Here is a 21117-nt window from a genome sequence, read left to right on the forward strand (position 1 = left end):
ATTATATTTATCAATAACACTTATAATTCTGAGAAAATTGTAGAGACTTCTGGAGTGGAGGTACTTATGTATAGTTGAAGCTTTTGTACATCAGCCAGCAGGTGATGAAAAATCCTACAGATTATTATCCCCTTGTACTTCTGTAAGATGTTCCAAAACATAGGTAAAATAATTAGGTTCTAAATCCCCTCAAGAACAGAAGAACTCATGGTATTACATCTTATTTGTAATATTTTCCACCAAATTTTGTTGTTATTCACGCTTACATACAAGGTGAGTCCTCTTCTCAATGAAAATTTGTGAAATACTCAAATTACTCTAAGTGCTCACTTCTTGTATTTCAGTTTTAAAGATGGTAGAAAAGGTGCTTGGAAAAAGTGGTGAAACCAGAAGTTTATGCAGCTGATTTATTATACTGGGAGTGTTAAACTGCGTAATTTCTGATAAAGAGATGCTAGCCTGGCTGGAAATTATGTGGTCCTTTAAAAATGTTACTTTTCATTAACACAAAATGCAATCCTCATCTCTTTGCTTCTGCCTTTCTCTCATTCACAGTATATAAAGTAGCACAGCACTGTCTTTAATGGTCAGGAAAGAATAGAAAAGAGATGATGATGATTCTTAGATATTTTAAGTAATTTGTCCCATGATAAGAGATTGATGGGGTCATCTGAGATGGAAATATTACTGAGATGGAAATATTACTGACCAGATTATAGTGCCTTCTGCCAATTTGTTTTTGTATTTAGTAAAAAATACTCTGCTCCAAGGAGGTGGTTGTCCCACTCTGCTCTGCGCTGGTGAGGCCTCATCTTGAACACTATGTACAGTTTTGGGCACCACAATGTAAAAAAAGATCTTAAGCTATTAGAGAGCATCCAAAGGAGAGCCATGGGGACGGTGAGGGGAAGCTGTATGAGGAAGGCTGAGGTCACTTGGTCTGTTCAGCCTGGAGAAAAGGAGACTGAGGGAAGACCTCATTGTAGTCTGCAGCATCTTCATGAGGGGAAGAGGAAGGGCAGGCACTGTGGTGGTCAGTGACAGGGCCTGAGAGAATGGCCTGAAGCTGAATCAGCAAAGGTTTAGGTTAGGTATCAGGAAAGGTTTTTCACCCAGAGTGTGTTTGAGCACTAAACAGGCTCCCCAGGGAAAGGGGGAGATAGTGTATAAGGGAGAGTGTTGCCTGATTCTGGGAACTGCTTTCTGTCCCTGAGAGAAATGCATTCTTCCACTGATGCAAGTTAGTAGCACTGCTCCCATTGATTTTTCAAGTGCCAAGATGAAATCAAGGGCAGCCAAGAGCTGCAGATGGTCTTTCTCATCAAAGACCCAACACCAATGCAGCTGTACGTTGTTAGTGCTCACTCTGACCACAGTTCCCTATGGCAGCCATATGGCTTGGAACCATTCCCTGCTACTCTTCCCTCTTGCAGGACACACATGTGCATTCTACTCTGCACACCAGCCCCACTTCCCGGGACAGTTTTGTCTCATTCACTACTGTTCTGATTTTGCTTGTGACTCTATTAATTTATCCCAGTGAATCTATAATTATCTTTGTTAGATTAAAATTTCAGGAGACTTGGTCATAGATGTCTCCATAATATTTATGTTTACATGTATGTAAATTTGCATTACTTTCCACATATGCATCCTCATTGAAAAGTTACTTCAGCTTCCCTCTTTTTTTTCCTATTTGGACATATGGTGAACAGTATTGTACATAGTGTGAGTTATTAAATAGTAAGATACTACAGTAAATCAAAGTAAATCTAACCACTATAACATAAATACAGTTTTTTGGGGGTGAATATCTTCCAAGTGAACTGCAAATGTTATGTTTTTCCTGCAGAAACTACACTGTAATATCTTGATGTAGGCAAATGTTCAAGTTTAGCCTTCTGTAATTCCAGCAACTGCTTCCAAAATACACAGCAGTGGTAGTATATTCTTGCCTTGTAATTCTGCAGCTCTGTCTGAACCTTGCTCTAAAAACCTATCACAATTTCTTTGCAATCAAAGATGAGCAAATTAGTGCAAATTTATTAAATCTAGTCACTTGTTTCTGTAACAACTGTACCCTTAGAGGACTGAAGCCCTGAAGGCTACAGATTTGACACTTTGTTTAAAATTATTTGTGACTTGCATGTGTGGCTATGCATCAGCCTAGAGATAATAATGAACTTTACAGTTATTGCTTGGTACATGGTTCTACAGGATAGCTGTAATAGTGCTGTGAGTTTTTATTGGTGTATGACTGGTATTTTTTTAGCTTTCTAACTGGCTTTCAGCCAAAAAGAAACAAAACCTCAAATATTAATTTATTGTACAAATTTTTGCACAGGTGTTCATGCTAATTTTAATTTTAGTTGTTATTCATCAGAGTTACTTTTGAATACCTATGAAGAGTAAATAAAAGCATCAGAAGGACTATCATAAAGAATCTGTTTTTTCTTGCAGCTTACATTTGTAAATTTTTTGGCTCAAAATTTGTCCAATCCTTGTTACAATAATGTTTCCAATCCCAAATATCATATACTAACATTCATTTAAAAAAAATTGCAAGTGCTAAATGTCATTGTCAGAGCTATTTGCATAAAAGATGTCAAAAAAATTGTTTGTATGAAATGCATGAAACCTCATTAAATAGATAAGACAAGCAAATTAAATAGATAAGACAAGCAAGAATGTGAGAACTTCCTTCTTTCTGATTTGTCTATGATATTTGCAGACATGGTTTTAAAAGATATTGTCTCATTAAGATGGTATATCTTGAACTGTAGTTGGGACCTGACATGTGGTGGCCTCCTTTTGGATTTAGTATTTCTGGTAAATGCTGTTCTGAGTTCATATGAACCATTTTTAAAATCCATATTGAATTCAGAAGATTTTTTCCATTCAAAATAGCAAAAATAAGACTGACATTTTGAAATATTCTGTATTAAGAATGGATGGATTTGATTCCAGTGTAAAATGTGAGAGAAAGAAACACTTTTCAAATATTTGTTTGGGATGAAAGAAGATGATGCAAAATTAATATTTTTGTCAGTAAGAAAGAACTAAGAATATTTTGCATTGTGTTAACTTTAAGTTTTACTGGGTATTCTTCAACCCTTAAAGACAAGTGGTTTTCTTTCTCAGAGCCCATGACTCATACAATTGTTCCTTTATTTGTTCTGAAGCATTTTTCCTCAGTGCATAATGACATTTCTGGATAGCTCTGGCTTGCTCAGCTTAGGATTGTGTCACAATTTTCATGAGCTTTTCTGACTGACTAAACTCTCCTCCTTTGTGGCTGTTCTGTTTTATTTCACCAGATGTTTTTGTGCTACAACTTCAGCTGTGATCAAATCTGCAGGCAACAGCAAAATTAGAAGGGTAAGGAAGAGAAGAGCTCCCAGTCAATGTGCTGACTGACTTAGTTAACACGTGTGGGAGAGAGCATGGTTTCAACTTCCTAGCCAGATTCAGACTGAAAAAAACTATCCCAAACCCTACTGAAGCCTGGGCTAAGATGGGGGTAGGGGATGGTGACACAGAACCTGAACCCAAGCCATGGACACAGCCTGTCTGTGAAGTAACAAATATATTTATTTCCAAGTACATTCTGTGCACTTGCTAGCACCCCTAATCTTTCTTGATGAAACTGTAGCTGATGAGTTCATCAGTTGTTACATCCCAAATACTGGATAGAGGGTTCTATTTCCTGACCTAAAGAACAAAGGGGCGGGGGGGGAGAGTGTTAGCTACCCAAGTCTTCTTCACTCCTGCCTCTTCAGAGGGTTTGGTGTTGGATGCAGTGTCCAAGAGAAGAGACAAACCCAGGATTTCTGTCCTTCATGACAGCAGCCTCTCAACAAGAGAGTAAATGCCCCCTTCCATTCAGAAGCATAGCACATTTCCCTGAGGAGACCTTTCAGAAGGAGCTTCCTCTGTGTGCTTGGATGTGCAAGCCAGTCAGCAGGTCTGCTCCAAGTGTTTCAGACAGTGCATGATGCTCAGATCAGTCTCACCAATGTCAGAAGCAGCCATGTGAAAAGCTGATGCTTTCCACAATACTGGGCCTGTGATACAGTCACAGAAAGTATCTGTGATATACAAGGTCCCAGTTGCTCTACAGAGTTCAGGGTGCTCATGCTCAAGAAAGATCAGTTCAAATTGAAACAGATGCAGAGTCAACAAGGAGTCAGAAGGATGGAAGATCTCCCTCTGAAAGAAAACCAAAAGTGTGTTTAACCAAGAAAAAAATCTTTTTTAAGGGTTATACAGCTGCCTTGTATAAATGCCAAACATGATTGAACAGAAAAATGAGATACCAGTCTCAAAACTTTTTTTTTACCCATCTTTATTTCAATTTCATATGCTAGTAGAGTGTATCTGCCTCTGCAGCGAATCCATTCAGTGTGCACCACATTTAGGTAGTACTTTGGGAGAATTAAGAAGGGGCAAGGTGATTATATTTGGGAAATACAACCATCTTTTCATAATTAGTGACGTATGTGAAATCATTATTTATAAAATCAAAGTTGTGTCAGAAGTAGTTAAAGAAAAAGGGGTGATTCAGAGTTACCAATGAAAATCTCTTAGTCTCCAACACTCATGCTGACTTCCCCTTTCCCAAAGTGGCATGAAACATCAGTTATGGCATTTAGTTTTCTCCAAAAGTCCTACACCTCATGTGGAGATTCTATAAAGTGCACTAGATTTATCATCTGTTTTCTATGCCTGTGGATGCAAAAATCCATGCCATTTTATCCCTATTAAATCATGCACCAAATGAAAGTAAATCTATTGATGTAACGGGAAATAATTTTCTGCATTTTTTGGTACCTTTCAATGTAATTGAACATATGGTCAATGCTCCTCATAAATAGCTAGATATTATTAGTCCTCCTATATGGATTCCCTGTTACAGGGAAAGGGAAGCAAGAATTGATATGAGGGCTTGTGCAAGGTCACACTACAAATAGATGTGGATAAATTACTTCTACAGAAACAGATATACCTCTGTGGGTAAAATTCAGCAGCTGTCTGACCATGAGTAAAAACATAAGGCAGATGAGAACCTCAGCTGCTCAGTCCCTGCGCTGTGATTTACATAAGGTAAGCAGATGGGCAGCAATAGGCAAGATCTAAATTTCTCCAGAGAAAGCATTCAAGAAAAACCAAACAGGATAAAATAGAATAAATGCACGTGCTCATTAGTCTTCATATGGATAATCTCAAAAGCAGCCCTGGTAGTTACTGTTTCACCTTTTGCAAAGTCATGGAATTAAAAATTACCGAGGCAGCCACCAGAGTGCACCAGATACATTTTAGAGCAACTCAAGAAAAGTGAACAACCTAAGAACTGTTACTCCCTTTTCTTGCAGTCTTCTTTTTTTTTTGTTGTTATGTGAAACGAATCATCAGCTCTTTAAATATGCATGCAGAGGGCAGTGAGGAAGAAGGTGAAGACTCAGAAAGCCAGGAAAGCATCACTGCTTTCTGAGTACACGTGTGACTTCATCCCCACCTTTGCCATTTGGGGATGTGTAAGATGATCTGAAACACCTCCTACATATCAGTACTGTACATTTTGAACTACTGACTACTCCACGCTGTGTATGCCATATGGTGCACGTTGTAACTGAACATTGCTTCTTCCATATTTTGAAGGGCAACATAAAAGCATTAAAGGTGAAGTTTACCAGACAGATGTGCACATCTGCATGTGACCTACTCATGTAGTCAGCCTTTCTAGTCAGTGGAAATAAATGGACAGTTCTGGCTCAGGATTTGTCTTTATGTGCTAAGGTGGAGGTCTAACATAGGACAGAGAATTTTACTCTCTAAAAGATAATTTCTTTCACGGACTTCTAATGGAATGTAAAATCAGTTATATAGCTCTGGGCATCAAGAGTTAAGTACCTGTAATCTACATTTTTGTATTATTCCTAGCATTGATTATTAACAGCTGCAGAACACTCTTCACACATGTTGTTCTTCAGGTAGTGGAGCGCAGCAATACATGAAATGTGAAACGCAGTAAGGGTTAGATTGCATCTTACAGTACACAAACAATGTTCCATTTAATGCATTTTCTGGCTTCTGGCTGGAACCCTGGAAATATGATTTGGATAATGGAAGTGCTGCCATTTTATTTCAATGTGAATTAGGTGAGTGAGCTGGTGAGACATTTTCTCCTCAGTTTAAAACCCATCTGAGCAAATGCTGGAATAGATAATAGAAGGGAAAGGTTGAAACTCCCCTACATTAAAAATATGCTTTAAAATCCAGTTGTACTTCTACTTTAGCACTACAGTAGTTGTCAAAATGCTCTTGGACATGGGGATTTCTAGATCTCAGCAGGAACAAATCCATCTACTGCCAAGTCAGCCTGTGAATTTAAATTTGTCAGCTGACCTGTTACTATTTCCTCTAGCCAATTCTTCTCAGTGGGTTGCATTTTTATCTGCTGATAATTAACATATCATTAGGAACCGGAATGTGAAAAATCACTTAGCACATTTTTAAAAAGAATAATCATATATTTATGCAAAATATGAAACACAGTGTGATTTATTTTTTATTTGGGAAAATTTTAAAAATGAAAATAAATAGCTTTGCAGTGAAGCATCAAAAGCACATGTTGAACACATGCCTATTCAAACCCTGTAAAGCAGTGATGAAGAATGGCAGTGCTGAGAAGTTCTCTTTTTAGCAGTTGTTTTGTAAAGAGAGCACTAAGCATGAGAGCCCTGCATGGTCTGCTTGGCTTTGGTGAGTGAGTATGTTGAGTATAAAGGCAGTGCATGACGTCTTAATCTAAATATTTAAACTCCTTCAAATAGTCTTGGATTCTGTAGCAAGATAGACTGATTTGTAATGTCCTTTCTCAATGATATCCTCCTTTTAGCACATAAACCTGTAAGCCTCAAATGGTGCATTCTTACCTAGTTGATTATAGAGTTGTAGAACAGTTTGAGTTGGAAGTGACCTTAAAGATGATGTAATTCCAAACCTCCTACCACCAACAGGGATGCCACTCACTAGATCAAGTCCCTCAGGGCCCCATCCAATCTGACCTTGAACACTTCCAGAGATGGGGCATCTACAAACTCTCTGGGCAACCTATTCACCACTCTCTGAGTAATGATTTTCTTCTTAACATCTAATGATATTCTGTAGTGATATTTCTGTGAATTTACAGCAATAATACATCTGTAGGTCAAAATTATCTGTCTGTGTCTAGTGTAACCTAGGAATCATTTAATCAAAGAAAACCTTGCTGGTGGGTTTGATCCTATCAAGTAGAGAAAAAAATGTGTCTAGAGTTAGCTGCTAAATTCACTTGTATGTTTGAAGTGCATCATAATAAAGACAGATGTTAGAAGGGAATCAATATCTCTTGGTGGTTTTATCACTAATTTAATCCCTAGTCTCATTTTTTAATAGGACTTTTTTTCTTTCTAACTCCTTTTCTCATTTTCCTTGTTACATGCTTATAAAAGCCTTTTTAAGCTTTCTTACTTCTTGCTGTCCAGTTGACTGGTACAAACTCATTCTGGGTTTTGCCTCTCTTAAACTGCCCCCCACCCCAAACAAGGTCGGTTCTTCCCCTTCTGCATTTGCAGCAAGGTTGTCTCTTGAGCAGCCCCTGGTGACACCACATTGACTACATCTTGTTTCTGCACTCTTCTTTTTCACATCGTGGCTGCAGCTTTGTTGTGGTGTGCTTTAATGATGATGTGTTTTAAGGTGCTTATCAAAGAAAAAGCAGTTTACATTTTTGTTCTTATAGATATAGAATAGATATATATATAGAATAGATATATAATAGATATATATAGTTTGGGCAAAGGGCTTTGGAAAACACTCATTAGACATGGAATTCTCTAAATCTTTTACTTTTATTTCTATTTTATTTTAGTTATATTTTAAAGGAAGTTTTATAGCTAACTGTTTGGCATGCAACCAGTTAGCTGAAGCTTTAGACAAGGCCAGGACCTAAGGACCCTGGTATTTATGTTTGGTTTTTCTGGTTTAGTTTAAAAGAAAAGAAACGGGTCCTTCTGAAAGTAATTTTGCATTCTGCCTATGCTGTTTAACAATTGACCACATGTGCATTTAAAGAAAGAGCAAATGCACCAGCAGATAGGAGTGCTAACATACGTTAATAGGATGTTTTCTCACCTCATGCTGATGTATTTCTAACTTGAGCTGTGAAAACATAAGTCTTGTTTGCATGCTTGTGTGGGAAGTTAGGCTAATTTTTGCCTTTGGGACACAGCATGAGATGCAGAGAGAGTGCAATACCTTTGCAGTGGGAGTACAGCAAAATCTTTTCACAGTCCTAAGTTTTGCAGTGGTTTCATGTCCTTGTTTTTGTGTGTAGATACATGCAGACAATTTGTCTCGGTGCTTTTGGTGCATACTGCTAGTTAAACTGTTGTAACCATGGTACTAAGCTGTTGCTGAAGCTGTACTGAAGCTGTGCCTTCTCTTTTACCCATTCCCTTTGCAGAAGGAGAACATCTGTGGAGGTGAGGCAGCCTCTTTCCTATGCATTTTAAATATTAAAAAATTAAAGAATCACATACTTAAAAATTGACGTATTCCTTTTTCTAATTTATATGCATAGTTTATTTATTGGTACTAATGTCATTGCAATAAATTGGGTTTTTTAGAATGCATGTGAAAATTTTGATTAAAAAATAACAATACAAAAGATATTTTAACCAAAACATTTTGGTGAGCTGCCTACAGATAAAGCATCCAAGAAACTACGGAAGACACAGGCTTTATCAAAACTCACCCCCCTTTCAATAGTTCATATGGTTTTAAAACTAAGGCAGCATGTGACCTCAGGTGTGTGAGAAATGAAAAGGGAACTCTGTAATGGTTGGCCTATTTTATGACATCCAAGTTTTCCTGTGCTTGTAATGTTGGGACTCTTCTCAAAATTTAATGGCAACTTTACCCTTTTTAAAGGAATCGGGGCTTCCTGTTTGGCACTCTGTAGAAGTCCATCATCAGTGGCAAAATTCTGTTTCTCTGACTATCATCTCTCCAAAGTCACCAGCTGTAAATATCAAGGACTCAAGAGGACAAACTGATCTTGCTCAAACATGACCACTGTTTGCTTCTCTACTAGGACCAACTTCACAGTGGCCGTAGGACAAGATTTCTGTGCTGCTCCTGCATAGCAGCTCTGCACTGCGGAACAGCTGCACAGAAAACTGCGTGGTCCATCCACAACCTTGCATGCAGCGTTCCAATTTAGGTACAAGGTTAAAAGAGTGAAGGTTCAGAACTCGATATCCACGCACTTCAGAATACCTCACAGAGCCCAGCACCAAGCTTTGCAGATTTTAACTGCAAGCAAAGCAGTTGCATGATTTGTTTGTTTTGAAAGAAAAAAAAGTAAACGCAATGCAAATTACACTCATCTCAAGTGAAGCTGACCCATTCACTTGTAGAACAAACTGATTATAATTCAGACAAATCATATGTATATGTGAAAGAGGGCACAAATTACAAACGTAAATAGCGTATGTGCATTTACATGTTGCCATGGAAAAAAACCAAACAGGTTTTGGGTGTTGCGTTGGAGGTCTTGCCTACCAATTCAAAACTAATACCAAGGCAGTGAGTCCCATCTCATCAGAGCCTGAGCCGAGGCACAGAAAAGAATTTGCCCACCAAAAAGGACGATTCAATGCAATCGTGGAGCTAATGTTGTCTAATTTAAGGCCCAGAAGGTCTGAGGCAACTCAGTCAGCAGTGTCCTTGCTTGACATTATCCCTTGTTGTGATTTTTATTATGAGAGCCTGTTATTTTAAAAAAAAACAAAACTTTTTTTTTATGTGTGTATGAAAAGTTAAAGCAATCACCAGATACTCTTGCGATTCAGTGAAATAGATCATGCACAAAGCAAACGCTGAACACATTCTTTTATTTTTCTTATTGCCGCACACGGCAGCCTCGGGGCGCGGCAGTTCTCCCGTGGCAGCTGACCCGGGCCGAAAGGGCAGCGACTCTTCTTTAATTGACGGATGTTTGAGCGACACCTTCACACCAACCCCAGCCTGCCCGGAGCACGCTGGTTCCCCACAGCCCGCGGCGTGAGGGAGCGCACAGAGCCGTGAGGCGGGCCCGGCCCCCGGCGGCCGCTCGCTCCCGCCGCCCTCTCCCGCGGGGTTCCCGGGCCGGGAGGAGGCGCACGGCCCCGCCGGGCCGCAGGAAGCGCTGCCGTCACCCGGCCCTGCCCCGCTGCGCTGCCGGCTGGAGGCTGGGCCGCGCCGGGCCGCAGCCGGGCCGCCCCGCTCCGCTCCGCCTCGGTGTCTCCAGAAGGGATGCGGCGGCGAGCGCCATGAGCTGGCGGTCCGGCTCCCGCGCCGTGGTCCTCACCGCCTACCACCCCAGCAGCGGGGCCGGCGACGCCCCCGGCGGGTGAGTGGAGCTCGGGCGGGCGGCGGGGAGGGCAGGGGGGCGCTGCCCGCGGCAGGTGCGCTCGGCGGGGGCGGCTCCGGCTGCCGCGCCGCGGAGGAGGAGCGCGGCCGGCTCAGCGCGAACCTGTTGCGCGGGAGAAGGTGTTTTCTCCGGCCCCGGGGATAAAGGGTTTGCCCGGTTTTGCGCTGTCCCGCAGCTCCCAAAGGGTTTTTCCTTTGTTGGTTAGTTGGTTTGGGTTTTTTGTCACCCGTTTCTGTAATAAGCTCCGCGCGTCGAGGAAACCCCAGGAGTTGTGCTGTTGTGCCGAGAGCCGAGTGCAAGTAGCGGCCGCCGGCTGTTGTTAAGGCGTTTGTATCCAAGAAAATCCGTGGCCGCCCGGGTGCGTGGTCGGTGTTAAACTCGAGCTGTTCTGGCCGGAGCGGTTTAAGGCTCGGAGCGGGGAGGGTTTGGGGCTGTCCCGTGGCCTCGGCGCGCTGGACGTCAGTGGTTTTGGGATCTGGGTGTCCGTGGGACGTCCTGTGCGTAGATTTCCCTATAATCTACTTGTGGTTTACTACTTTGTGTCTTTGTAACTTGCTTTTTTTTTTTTTAATTAAAAAAAAAAATTAATGTGATAAACGGGACGAAGGTGTAGGTAATAATGAGACAAACTTTTAAAAGCATTTGTCATTGAAACTGATAACGGGCAAGAAGCCGGTTTCGCATACACGAGGGCTGAGGACCTACTAGGAGGTGACTCACAGCACGTTTGATATAGGCAGAAGTCACTGCTGGCTTTTCCATAGCAATGACCAGAGGGACTGCTGTGTAAAGGACTGACTTTTGTCTTTATGGCCCATTCAGTCTTGCCTCTTCCTTGCTGAAATTGTCAACAAAGGTCCCATTGATAAAGATGGGACTTCTAATAATGCTGGGAAGCCAGCTGAAACTGGGAAGGTATTGAAACTGGCATACTGTTTCCATGTGTGCATAGGAAGAGCATGTGTCGTCAAAGAGATTATAGTCTGATTAAAAGAAGGTAGCAGGCAGTACAGTGGGTCACCCTGGAGAAAAGATAAAATGCGCTGTGACCTATCACACCAAGAGTCCACAACAGGAGCAAGGAGTGAACTGAAAAATACCTCCTACCCATTGTTAGAACCACAAAGTTCTCTTTTGGTTGAGGTACTTCCCTTCTCCATGACTAACGTTATTTATCAGCCTCGCCTGAAGTCCTGATGTCATCTTAGCTACACCTATAGGGCGCTGCAGACCTGGCCATTTTCAATGGAATACAAAATAATGAATATTTTTTCAAGAAGTCATAGAATCCAAAAACTTCTCTGTTATGGTGTTTCTTTGCTTCAGATAACTCCCATCAAACTCCCCATGGACGTGGAGAGATAAGTTAAAAAATGCTTTCCCTGCTCCTTGGTATCACTTCTGAGCAAAGATCTGTGTATCTGTTAGCATTGGTTCCCCTTTTTTCACATGTAGCTGTCTGAACACATGGCTCCAAGCAGCAGACGCTTGTCCCTAGAGGCCTGAGATACATGAGCACAGTCCCTCTCTGTGTGTTAGGAAACCTGTCTCCTGAGCTAATGCCGCACCGTTAGGAGCAGCAGTCTCGTGAGATTCCAGCTCCTCTGCAGCTGCTTCTGCTGACGGCCTCCTGGGTAAGCTGGGACATTGCCAAGAGAGTAATAGCAATCCTTCACAAATTCTTCTGGTTTGGGATTAAGAGAAGGGGAAATAAATGGGAAAAGTGGTCTCATTTCTGTAATTATAGCAAACAAATGTGCATGTTTCAGCTGTGCAGAGCAGAGGATTCCCACAGTTACTTTGCCTGTGTTCCACCACAGCAGTAGTACAGCTTTCCAGCCCATGTGGATTTGCCGCTTAGCTCATTAAACTAAAATTCTGGAATACCTCGCTGCCTTTCTGCTGTGCCACTCTAAATTTGAACCTCAGGTCTGTTTCTCCTGTTTTTATTAATCAGGATCTCAACTCCCTGGTCCTGGTTGACCCACTCCCTCCTGCTGTGCATCCCCAGTGTCTTCCCACTTCTGAAGTGAGGGAGACTGGGAGTATTTTCATGGGAACAGAGAGGGAGGGGAGTGGCTGCTTCTGGTTCTCTTTTGGTCTTTTTAGAAACAAACAAACAAAACTTTCCTGAAATCTTGTAAGGTTTCTGTGGGATTTCTCTCCCATCCGCTCCCTCCAGTTAGTCTAACTACATTCCTTCTTTGTCAACATTCCCAAGATTTGCAGAGTTGCATGATACTAATAATGCCCAAACCCATATAATTCTGAAATATTTAATGGAAATAAGTTTTTCAATTAAGCTTTTCATAGTGTGCAAGTGGATCAGTTCTGCAGTCCGGATTTTGTATTTTGCTGTTGATGTGAAATTTAGCTTATTTTGCCTTTTAAAAAAATAACAAAATTAGAACAACTTTCAATATCTAGGTTAGCATCTCGCTACTAATTTGAAAATTCTGTAAATTTTACCAGGGAACAGAATATTAGGAAGCCAATGTAATACGGTACCAGCTGAAATGAAGCAGCCCTTTTGGAAAGAATAATAGAGAAACTATGCTGAATTATTTTTTTCATAGGCATTTAAGACAGTGTGTGTTAGAAATTGCTTTATCTTTGTAGGGAAGCATGACACTGGTTCCTCCTGGAAAAAGCAGTATGTTGGCCGTGCTCCAGACAAAGTCACATTGTAGGAAAGAAAGAGCTTTTCTTCCTACCCGTTTTTTTTTCCTTTCGGCATATGAGAACTCTTGCTTCATAAGACTTAAAATTTTACTGATTTAATAGATTGTTGAGCTACTTGTCTATTCTGGCGTTTTTTGGCCCTTTAAAGGCACAATAAGTCTATGAAATACTTTTTTGTAAAGGCTTACCTTACCATTGGTTCAGTAGGCTAAATCTACAACAGCCTCAGTGTGATTACTTCCAAGTTTGTCAGTTTAGGAATATTGTCTTAACAGTAATGATGCATGAAATAGGATCAGAAGTGCTGTCTTTGCCATAGAGAAGTTTATTTTGCTGTAACATAGCAGTTAAAGGATTATCTTTATATGGTGTAGATATTGGTTGTGTGTGATTTCTGTGGTCTACCTAAATATTTATTAATATTTATTAAGTTTAAAAAATTTCTTGGAGAAATCAAAAAGCAGGATACAGTATCAAATTCAAATTTAATAACAGCTCTCTTTTCCATATTTCCTTAATTCACTTACTTTCAAGTTTTAACCTGTTAGATTCAGTAATGCCCTATTGGCTGTCATGCTACTTGCATTTTGGTGTCATCTCCTTTTCTTCATGGTATCCATGCACAAAGTTTTAAATAATTTCTGTCTTTCTATGGGTTTCTATTACATGGGCTGGGGAGACCAAGAGTGAATCAGACAGGTTTCAGTCCAAAACTGTTTCAGTGACTGAGTGTAAGCATGTCACCCTTGTACATGAAACATGCAAACCTGTAAGCATAGGTTTGCAGTGCCATTTAGGTTCCTCTGGCATTTTACCCCATCTGCTATGGCAGAAGGCACCACAGGTCCTGTGTCATATTTGCCAGCCACATCTAGGTGTTTTAGATAACATTCTCTTCATATGGCTGCGCGGGCTTACCCTCAGGAATCAAATGCCATGCAGAGTCTCTACAGAACTACTTCTGTCCAGAAGAGTGAGTGAATGTGTGTGTGTGTGTGTGTGCAAACATATGTATATAGAAATGTTTTTTGAATGTGATTATAAGGCTGAGACCAAGCCTGGAGTACTCAGTGCATGAGGAGTAGATTTATAAAATCTACTTCTGCAATGTGCATGCAGAAGTAACTGAACTGCAACAACACGCCAGTGCATGAGGCAAATAAACTTCTGCTGCATGGCATTTTCAAGAGCCAAGCCTCAATTGCAAAGCAAGTAATAGATAAATGATTCTGAAGGTGTTGGCCACTGGAGGTAGAATTGCTTTCCTCTCCATGCCTCTCTCCTGTTTGGGATGCTGCTGTTCCGTGTTGTCTCCTGTGCTGCACCAGCCTGACATGTGAGAGCCTCCCTGGATCTGTTTCCAGTGAGTCACCCTGCTTGCTCACCAGCATGAGCCCTTCTGCTGCCGCTTCAGTGCACTGCATTAACTTTCACTGGAGGACCAGTTTCAGTTTGGAAGCTTTGCAAGCCAGTGCCTGTTTAACTTCCTGTGTTTCCAAAGAGCTTGAAAATCTTCATATTGCTGATAATTTAAGAAAGAGTCCAATGTTTTACAGATCCTAGGACATGGCTGCTCCTCCTCAGATGCTCTGCAGTTCTGTGCCCTCTCCCTTTGCCTTTTTTAAATCTTGCCTTTGGTTTGCTGGTGCTCACTTGCAAAATGAGAACAACAAGTTGAGTTTCCCTGAGATGGAGCTAAACCCTGGGCCAGTTCTGGAAAAGCATGTTGTAAGAGTGGAGATTGCTGCCGCCTCAGGTCTCCTCTCTTGAGTGGCACCTGCTATTCAGGGCCTGCAGCCCTTGAGCTTCACTCTCCTGCTTTTGTTTCTGAAGCCACCTGATTCTGGGAGACACCAGCTGAAGCTTGGGTCTGTATAGCAGTGAAACCAGGCAGGCTCAGTTGGGTTTTGTTGTAGTGAAGTGCCTCTTTTTGTGGGTTACTGTATCAGTCTGCATAAACAAAAGTATTAATTTTATATATCTTTGTAAATATGGGCTTTACAGACTTAGTAGTGGTAGCATGTGCTCAACTTTGGGGACGAGCAAGGGACATAAAATATTTGATGTTTTCTACACACAGCTGTGGTCTAAATACCTCACTTGCTGTTTGATCTCTTAGTAAGAAACTCAAATTATAGATGTCCATTGAGCATGGAGAAATAACAGACTTCTGTTGTGAATTGCCCACAAGACAGGCTTTTTCAAACATTGACCATAATAGACAGATCAACCATGCAAGTGGAGTTTATTCTTTCCTTACTGGAATAATCTGTCTGATTCTTTGTTCAAATGTTTGCTCAGTTTAATCTGAAGTCTTAATAGTTGGTATCTTAAGCCAACAAGAAATCTAGTAGTAAGTACAAAATCATGCTTTTTTCCAAGGTCATTTTCTGTCTCCTTTATTTCAGAGAAAAGTTTTCATTCCTTTCCCCTTCTTTTCCTACCAGGGACTCACTCTTGGAATTAAAAACCAGTGAAATCCAGTATAAAGGAGTAAAGTACTGTGGGGGATACATATAAAGCTCAGTGTACAAACTCACAAGCTGATTACTCACAACCGCCTTGAGTTGGTGGAGCATTTTACAATTTCATTTGCAATCTGCTTGTACAGAAGGGATTCCAGGTCCCTGCCCCTCTCATCACAGTAATTGTTGTTCCTAACCCCTGTAACCTTTTGTGATGCTAGTATCTGGATGGCCCAGACAGTACCTTACATGTGTTGCTTTGCTTCTATAAAAGCAGAAGGAACTGTCTGCCGAGCAAAGATCTATCCAACTACAGCTGATTTTACTAAACCATTGCAGTCATTTTATCTACTACAGGTTTTACATGAACACAGTCTTCATCTGAATGCATTAGAAAAATCTTTCCTGCCTTGGGTTTGCCTGCTAATTTGAACAGAGTTCGTTGTCCAGTGCTTACCGACATCTTCAGGTAGAGCTGACAGGCAACAAGGCACGAAGTCACTTTATTTGGAATTGCTTTTGTGTCTTTTGTACTTCATGCATATTCTGCCATATAGTCCACTTCATGTATAAGGATGGACTGTATGGCAGACCCTTAATGTGTTGCTTGGTTACTGATGTATTAATCCCAGTAACTGGATTTCCTGACCACAAGATGTGGTATCCCAACATTTCCTGCTTCCTTGATTCTGGATTCCTGCTTCATGGGGTTCTCCATCTTCCAGTTTGCTCCTTATTTCTGCTTTGAATTTATCTTGCTCCTACCTTTGGTTCTTGCTATGTCTTGCCAACCCGTTAGAAAGCTGTCCTAGTGCCTGTTACCTATGGTCATCTTTCCACTCAATTTTATCTTGGTGTGTGGAGCAAACAATTCTCTTTGAGCCTTTGTTTCTTCAGACTGAAGGTCTTTTTTGTGACACTTTTCTTCATCATTTTAGCACCCATCTTTACATTTGCCCTCCTACTTTGCTTGTCCTTCCCCCCCCCCCCAGCAGGAATTACATGCAGTAGTACTTCAGTGTCAGTCTTGTGAGTGTCACCAATACAAGTAAAATCACTTCTTTGCTGCAGATTACCACTTTAGCCAGTTGTGTATACTGCAGTCATGTCATCTTGTTTTTCTAAGAGTCTTGGTGAATTAAATTTGCATGTCATTTTTGAGCCCTAAATCTGCTGAAGCTCTTTCAGTGCAGTCCTCATTGTGCAGACATGGTCACTGTTTCTTGCCCTGAGACATCCATTCAGCAGCTGTCAGGGTGATAAAACGTTATTTCAACAAGCCCAGTTCTGCAGGTGACTTAGATTATTTTATGTTGTGGGTGTAGATTTGATTTAATGTCCTTCACTATCAGGGCAAACAATCTATTGAGTTCTGTTTTGTGTTAGACAGACCCTTAAATAGATACAAACAGAGTAACTCTGCTCAATCAATAGAGCGACATACCATAAAAGAGGGAATCAGGGCCTGTATACAGGCTTTCTTTTTTATTTATATTATCTTATACAGAGTATGAGATGTCATGGGTTTCTAACTATTAGGAATGGGAAACTTAAAGGCCTTTTGTATATTTTTATTTTGTGCTTTCTCTTTTTTTGCTTGAGTGTGTGCAAATCTCGATGATACTGAGCATAATGCAATACAGTACTAGATCTGCTGTTATAAACATGCAGACTTTATGCAAAACTGGAATGGAACTGGTCAGCAAAGTGCCTGAAGAGCTGTGTAAATCTGAACTCCAGTGTTCTAAGAGTGACGTAGTAGAATAGTTAATTGTTCTCTAAATTCTTTGTCTTTGATGAGCAGAATTGTTAAATTTGTTTTTGAATAAGATTAATGGTATTTTGAGTCTGCTGATATTGGCACTAGATAAACAATGTTATAAGCTATTATTATTGCCAATATTTTACTCTTGTTTTGTAACTGGCACTAGTGAAGCAGGAGCTGAAAGCTGTAAGGCTTTAAAAGGTTACTCCTACATGTTTGGGTAACATTTGTAGTGCCAGTACCCATCTCTATTGTGGGTGCTTTTTTCATTGGAATTACTAAAAGTGCACCTTAGGTTTTTTTTGGTCTCTGAAAGGCTCCAGCTGAAGGGAGGGTGCAATTACAGTAAGTGAGTGATACAGCGAGGTCCCCGCTGTGAGTGGTGTTGCAGATTTGGCTGTGCATGACTCACTGACTGTCATTCCAGACTCCTCAGTAAATCTGCTTTGCCAGGGGAAGAAAAATACCCTGCTCATAAGCTTTGAGTACTTGCAGTGTGCCAGCAGGCTATTTTGTGAGGGCTGCTGGTTTTGCAGTGAACCTGCCTCTGCCTTAGAGTCGTGGTTTCAAAATAATGATATTCAGGCAGAAAATTTAAATACTTAGAGCCAAATAAATAGGCCAAAAAAAACAAAAAAAAGGGAGGGGGTGTTGTTTTTTAGTATTTGGATGTGTAAAAAATAGACAGCTTTGATTAATTCCTTAAGTAAAATTTTAGCCATCATTTTTCATGAGCAGCTTATGGGATGGGCACCTTTGCACTCCCAAAAAAGTTGAAGCTATGAACTTATTCCTTGGTTATTGTTTTGGGCTAGCTGTCTTGTATTACAGCAGAATAAAAGCATGCACAGATAGAGTATGTACCTGCATTTTCACATGAGGGTAGGCTGCTCATTATTCTCTCTTGTTCTGTGACTGTTCCCTGCCTTCCCTGATACAGTGTCCCAGTCCTGTTAGACTAGAAATGGTTTTTTGATAATTTCAGATATTTTAGCTGTCATCTTTCTTCAACAGACTTCCTTCCTAGGGAGGCTTCTTAGGCCAAAGGATGACAATAAAAATATGTTAAAAATGTTTCCTCTATAGGGCCCCCAGTATGCTTGGGAAACTTAAAACCATTTGGAGTGAAGTATTTGCAATGAAGTATTTGAGTAGGAGCAAATCTGGATGTTTTTAGCATACTTAGAATAGTGGTTGAAGGTACAGCATACTTGAGAAAGCAACAAAGTAAGAATAGCATTGTCTTCAACAAATAAATAAATAAATAAAGACCTTGTCATGCACACTCACTGCCCAACTGCAGCAGAACAGTTCGCACTTTTGCTTGATTTAGCACCAATAAGAATTTCCATTTATCACTCCTCCAACTCCTTTTTCTTCCAGTCCAGCAGTCCCTAAACCACCCTGACAGGTTTTACTCTGGCTTTGGGAAGTCAGATATTTTGAATTCATATCCCTAATTGCAAAAAAGGAAAATAATTAGGATGAAGTGTGAGGATTGCTTGGTCAATGTTCAGCAGTATGTGTTTAGTAAGGTACATTGCCCAGTTTTTAGTGTTTTTACTCAGTTGATGGTTTTTAGCAGATTTTTATGTAGTTGTTAGAACTACATAATGTTGGGACTCAAGGGTACTGATGAAGTATCATCTCTGTCAGAAATTCTTTGCCTTTAATATAGTACAACAGCAAGGTGCAGGAGTATACTGTATCTAGAGGTAACAGGGAGCTTTGCTCTAGATTAAGAAAATGCAAGGTCAAATTTTTAGCTGCACAAATAAAGCAAAAAGTTCTTGTAGGCTTGAGGTAGCCCAAGAATTCGTGTAGTAATTGTGGTTATAGCTGTAGTAGAGAGTCTGTGATTCCAAGTACAAAGCAAGAGGCTTGGAACAAGAAGCTTTGGCTACTGAACAGAGAGGAAGCTCTGCCACTGCTGTCACACACACAGCTGTGTCTCAGTGGCCAGTCACAGCAGGACACCAGAGCTATGGTTACCACTGGCCAGTGGAAGATGCTTTCTGTCTCTGCAGTTGCTAAGAGGGTGAGAGGTCCTACAGATCTGTAGTGTAGCTTCTGAAGCCTCTCAGCCTGCTTGTCCTTGCCACAGCCAGATAAGGAAATGCTGATAATGGTGTTATCATTGTGGGAGTGGTCACCAGCATCATTGTAACTCCATCCCGAGGGTGGGTTTTAATGTCCTGCTAAACTCATTTGGGTGGCTTGCCTGAGTTATCTTCTCCTGAGAAGCCTGCATTTCAGGTAGACTTGAGGAAGGTCTTCATGTTCTGTTGAAAAGAGATACTATGTGATGAAACTTTTGTTTTCCTCTCAAAGTGTTTTCTAGGGTTTGTTCTGAACCAGCAGAAGCTTTGATGTGCAGTGATGGTGGGTGCAAGTCATGATCATTGTAGGTTGAGATAAATGGGTGCTGAAAAGCATGGTCATTATATGCCAAGAGTTCTAGTGTCATTACATTGCAAGGGTTCTATACTGCTAGAGTTTCATACTTCCTTGATGTTTCTTGTAGGCAGCTCCTCTAGGCACTGAGCATTCCTTGTCCTCACAGCAGCCAACTGACTCCAGTTCCCACCAATCCACTCTTTTATAACACTCTGCTGATTGGCTACAGCTGCGGCCTGTTAAAGTCAGGCCTGCTCCCAAGCCTTAATAATTGGCTCCGCTGCAACTCTTTAGGGGTAAGATTACATTCTATAACATCTTCATTTACCCATACTGTATCACCCCTACAGAAAAGATTGGAGAATGCCCCTGGAAGTAGAGTTTCTTTTCGTCTCTCACTTACACCTTCCTAATATTTTTATTACCCTGACTGGCATTTCTGAGTTGGCTGAAGTAGGTTGAGCTGGATTAACAAAAAGGTAAACCAAAAGCAGTAATTTTTGCAAGTTGTTTTTGGACAGTTTAGTCCAAATCTAACTCAGCAAGTTACTTCATCAGTGATGGTGTTGACACAAGGGGAGTGAAGGAAATTCCCAGGAAAGGAGGGTTTGCCAGAATTCTCTGGCAGTAGCCTACATCTGTGCCAGCTTCATGTGCTCTCTGCGAGGCTGTGATTTGATAAGTTAACTCATTTTTGTGAGTCCTGGTAGTGGCTATGGCCACATCCTGTGAGATGCTTGTCTGAAATAATTTAGCTCCATTGGTTCAGTTTTATTGAGAAGATACTTGATGTCTTAACTTTGTACTGGCAGGTTTTTAGTCAGTTCAGGTACAACTTGTCCTTAAACAACCACTCTAAAGCTGGTGCCAGCTTCATCTCCAGCTCATTTAGTTCTGGCTCATGCTGTTCAGTGTTCAGTCATGTGCACAGCCTTTGCCTGCAAAAGGCAGGCTGTGATGTGAGAACAAATCCTTGGAGTCCAGGTGCATTGCACTGGAGGGAGCACCTGCCCTCCTCCTGCAGAGCTGCTGATAACCTGCCTTTCCCTCGCTGCCTGCACGTGTCACGCGCAGCCTGCCTCCCCAGAAAAAAAAAAAACAAAAGCCCAGCCTGGATTCGCACAGACTCTAATGAGGTAAATAAAAATGCAGATTCTAAATTAGGGTTGGTCATCCCCTGATAAGCTCTTAAAAGCTTGCTGATCTGTGCTTTGTTTAAACACACCTTTCTTTGCTCTGAACTTTGCACTAGAGAGATTGCTTTGGTTTCTTAGTACCCAGGGTAGTGCATGAAAACTGTATTGGGAATGTCTCATTCCCAGGATAATCAGAATAGCTTGCATGATTATCTA

General features: G+C 41.0%; 1 protein-coding gene across 2 annotated transcripts in view; it reads left to right on the forward strand.

Moving 5' to 3' along the window:
• ARHGAP18 (Rho GTPase activating protein 18) overlaps positions 1-21117 on the forward strand; it is a 94911-nt gene that overhangs the window by 16351 nt on the left and 57443 nt on the right. Inside the window, exon 1 of one of the 2 annotated variants that reach the window (XM_054279537.1) lies at positions 10317-10435. The exons of the other annotated variant lie outside the window; for it this stretch is intronic. Within the exon in view, the coding sequence (XP_054135512.1) occupies positions 10356-10435 (80 nt within the window). The 5' untranslated portion in view covers positions 10317-10355. Of the gene's footprint in view, positions 1-10316; positions 10436-21117 lie in introns of those variants that run through there. 2 annotated transcript variants of the gene reach the window in all.

The sequence above is a fragment of the Melozone crissalis genome, unplaced genomic scaffold (assembly GCF_028551555.1).
Source record: "Melozone crissalis strain CALT ecotype California unplaced genomic scaffold, PUWL_Pcris_2 ptg000027l_1, whole genome shotgun sequence".
NCBI lineage: Eukaryota > Metazoa > Chordata > Aves > Passeriformes > Passerellidae > Melozone > Melozone crissalis.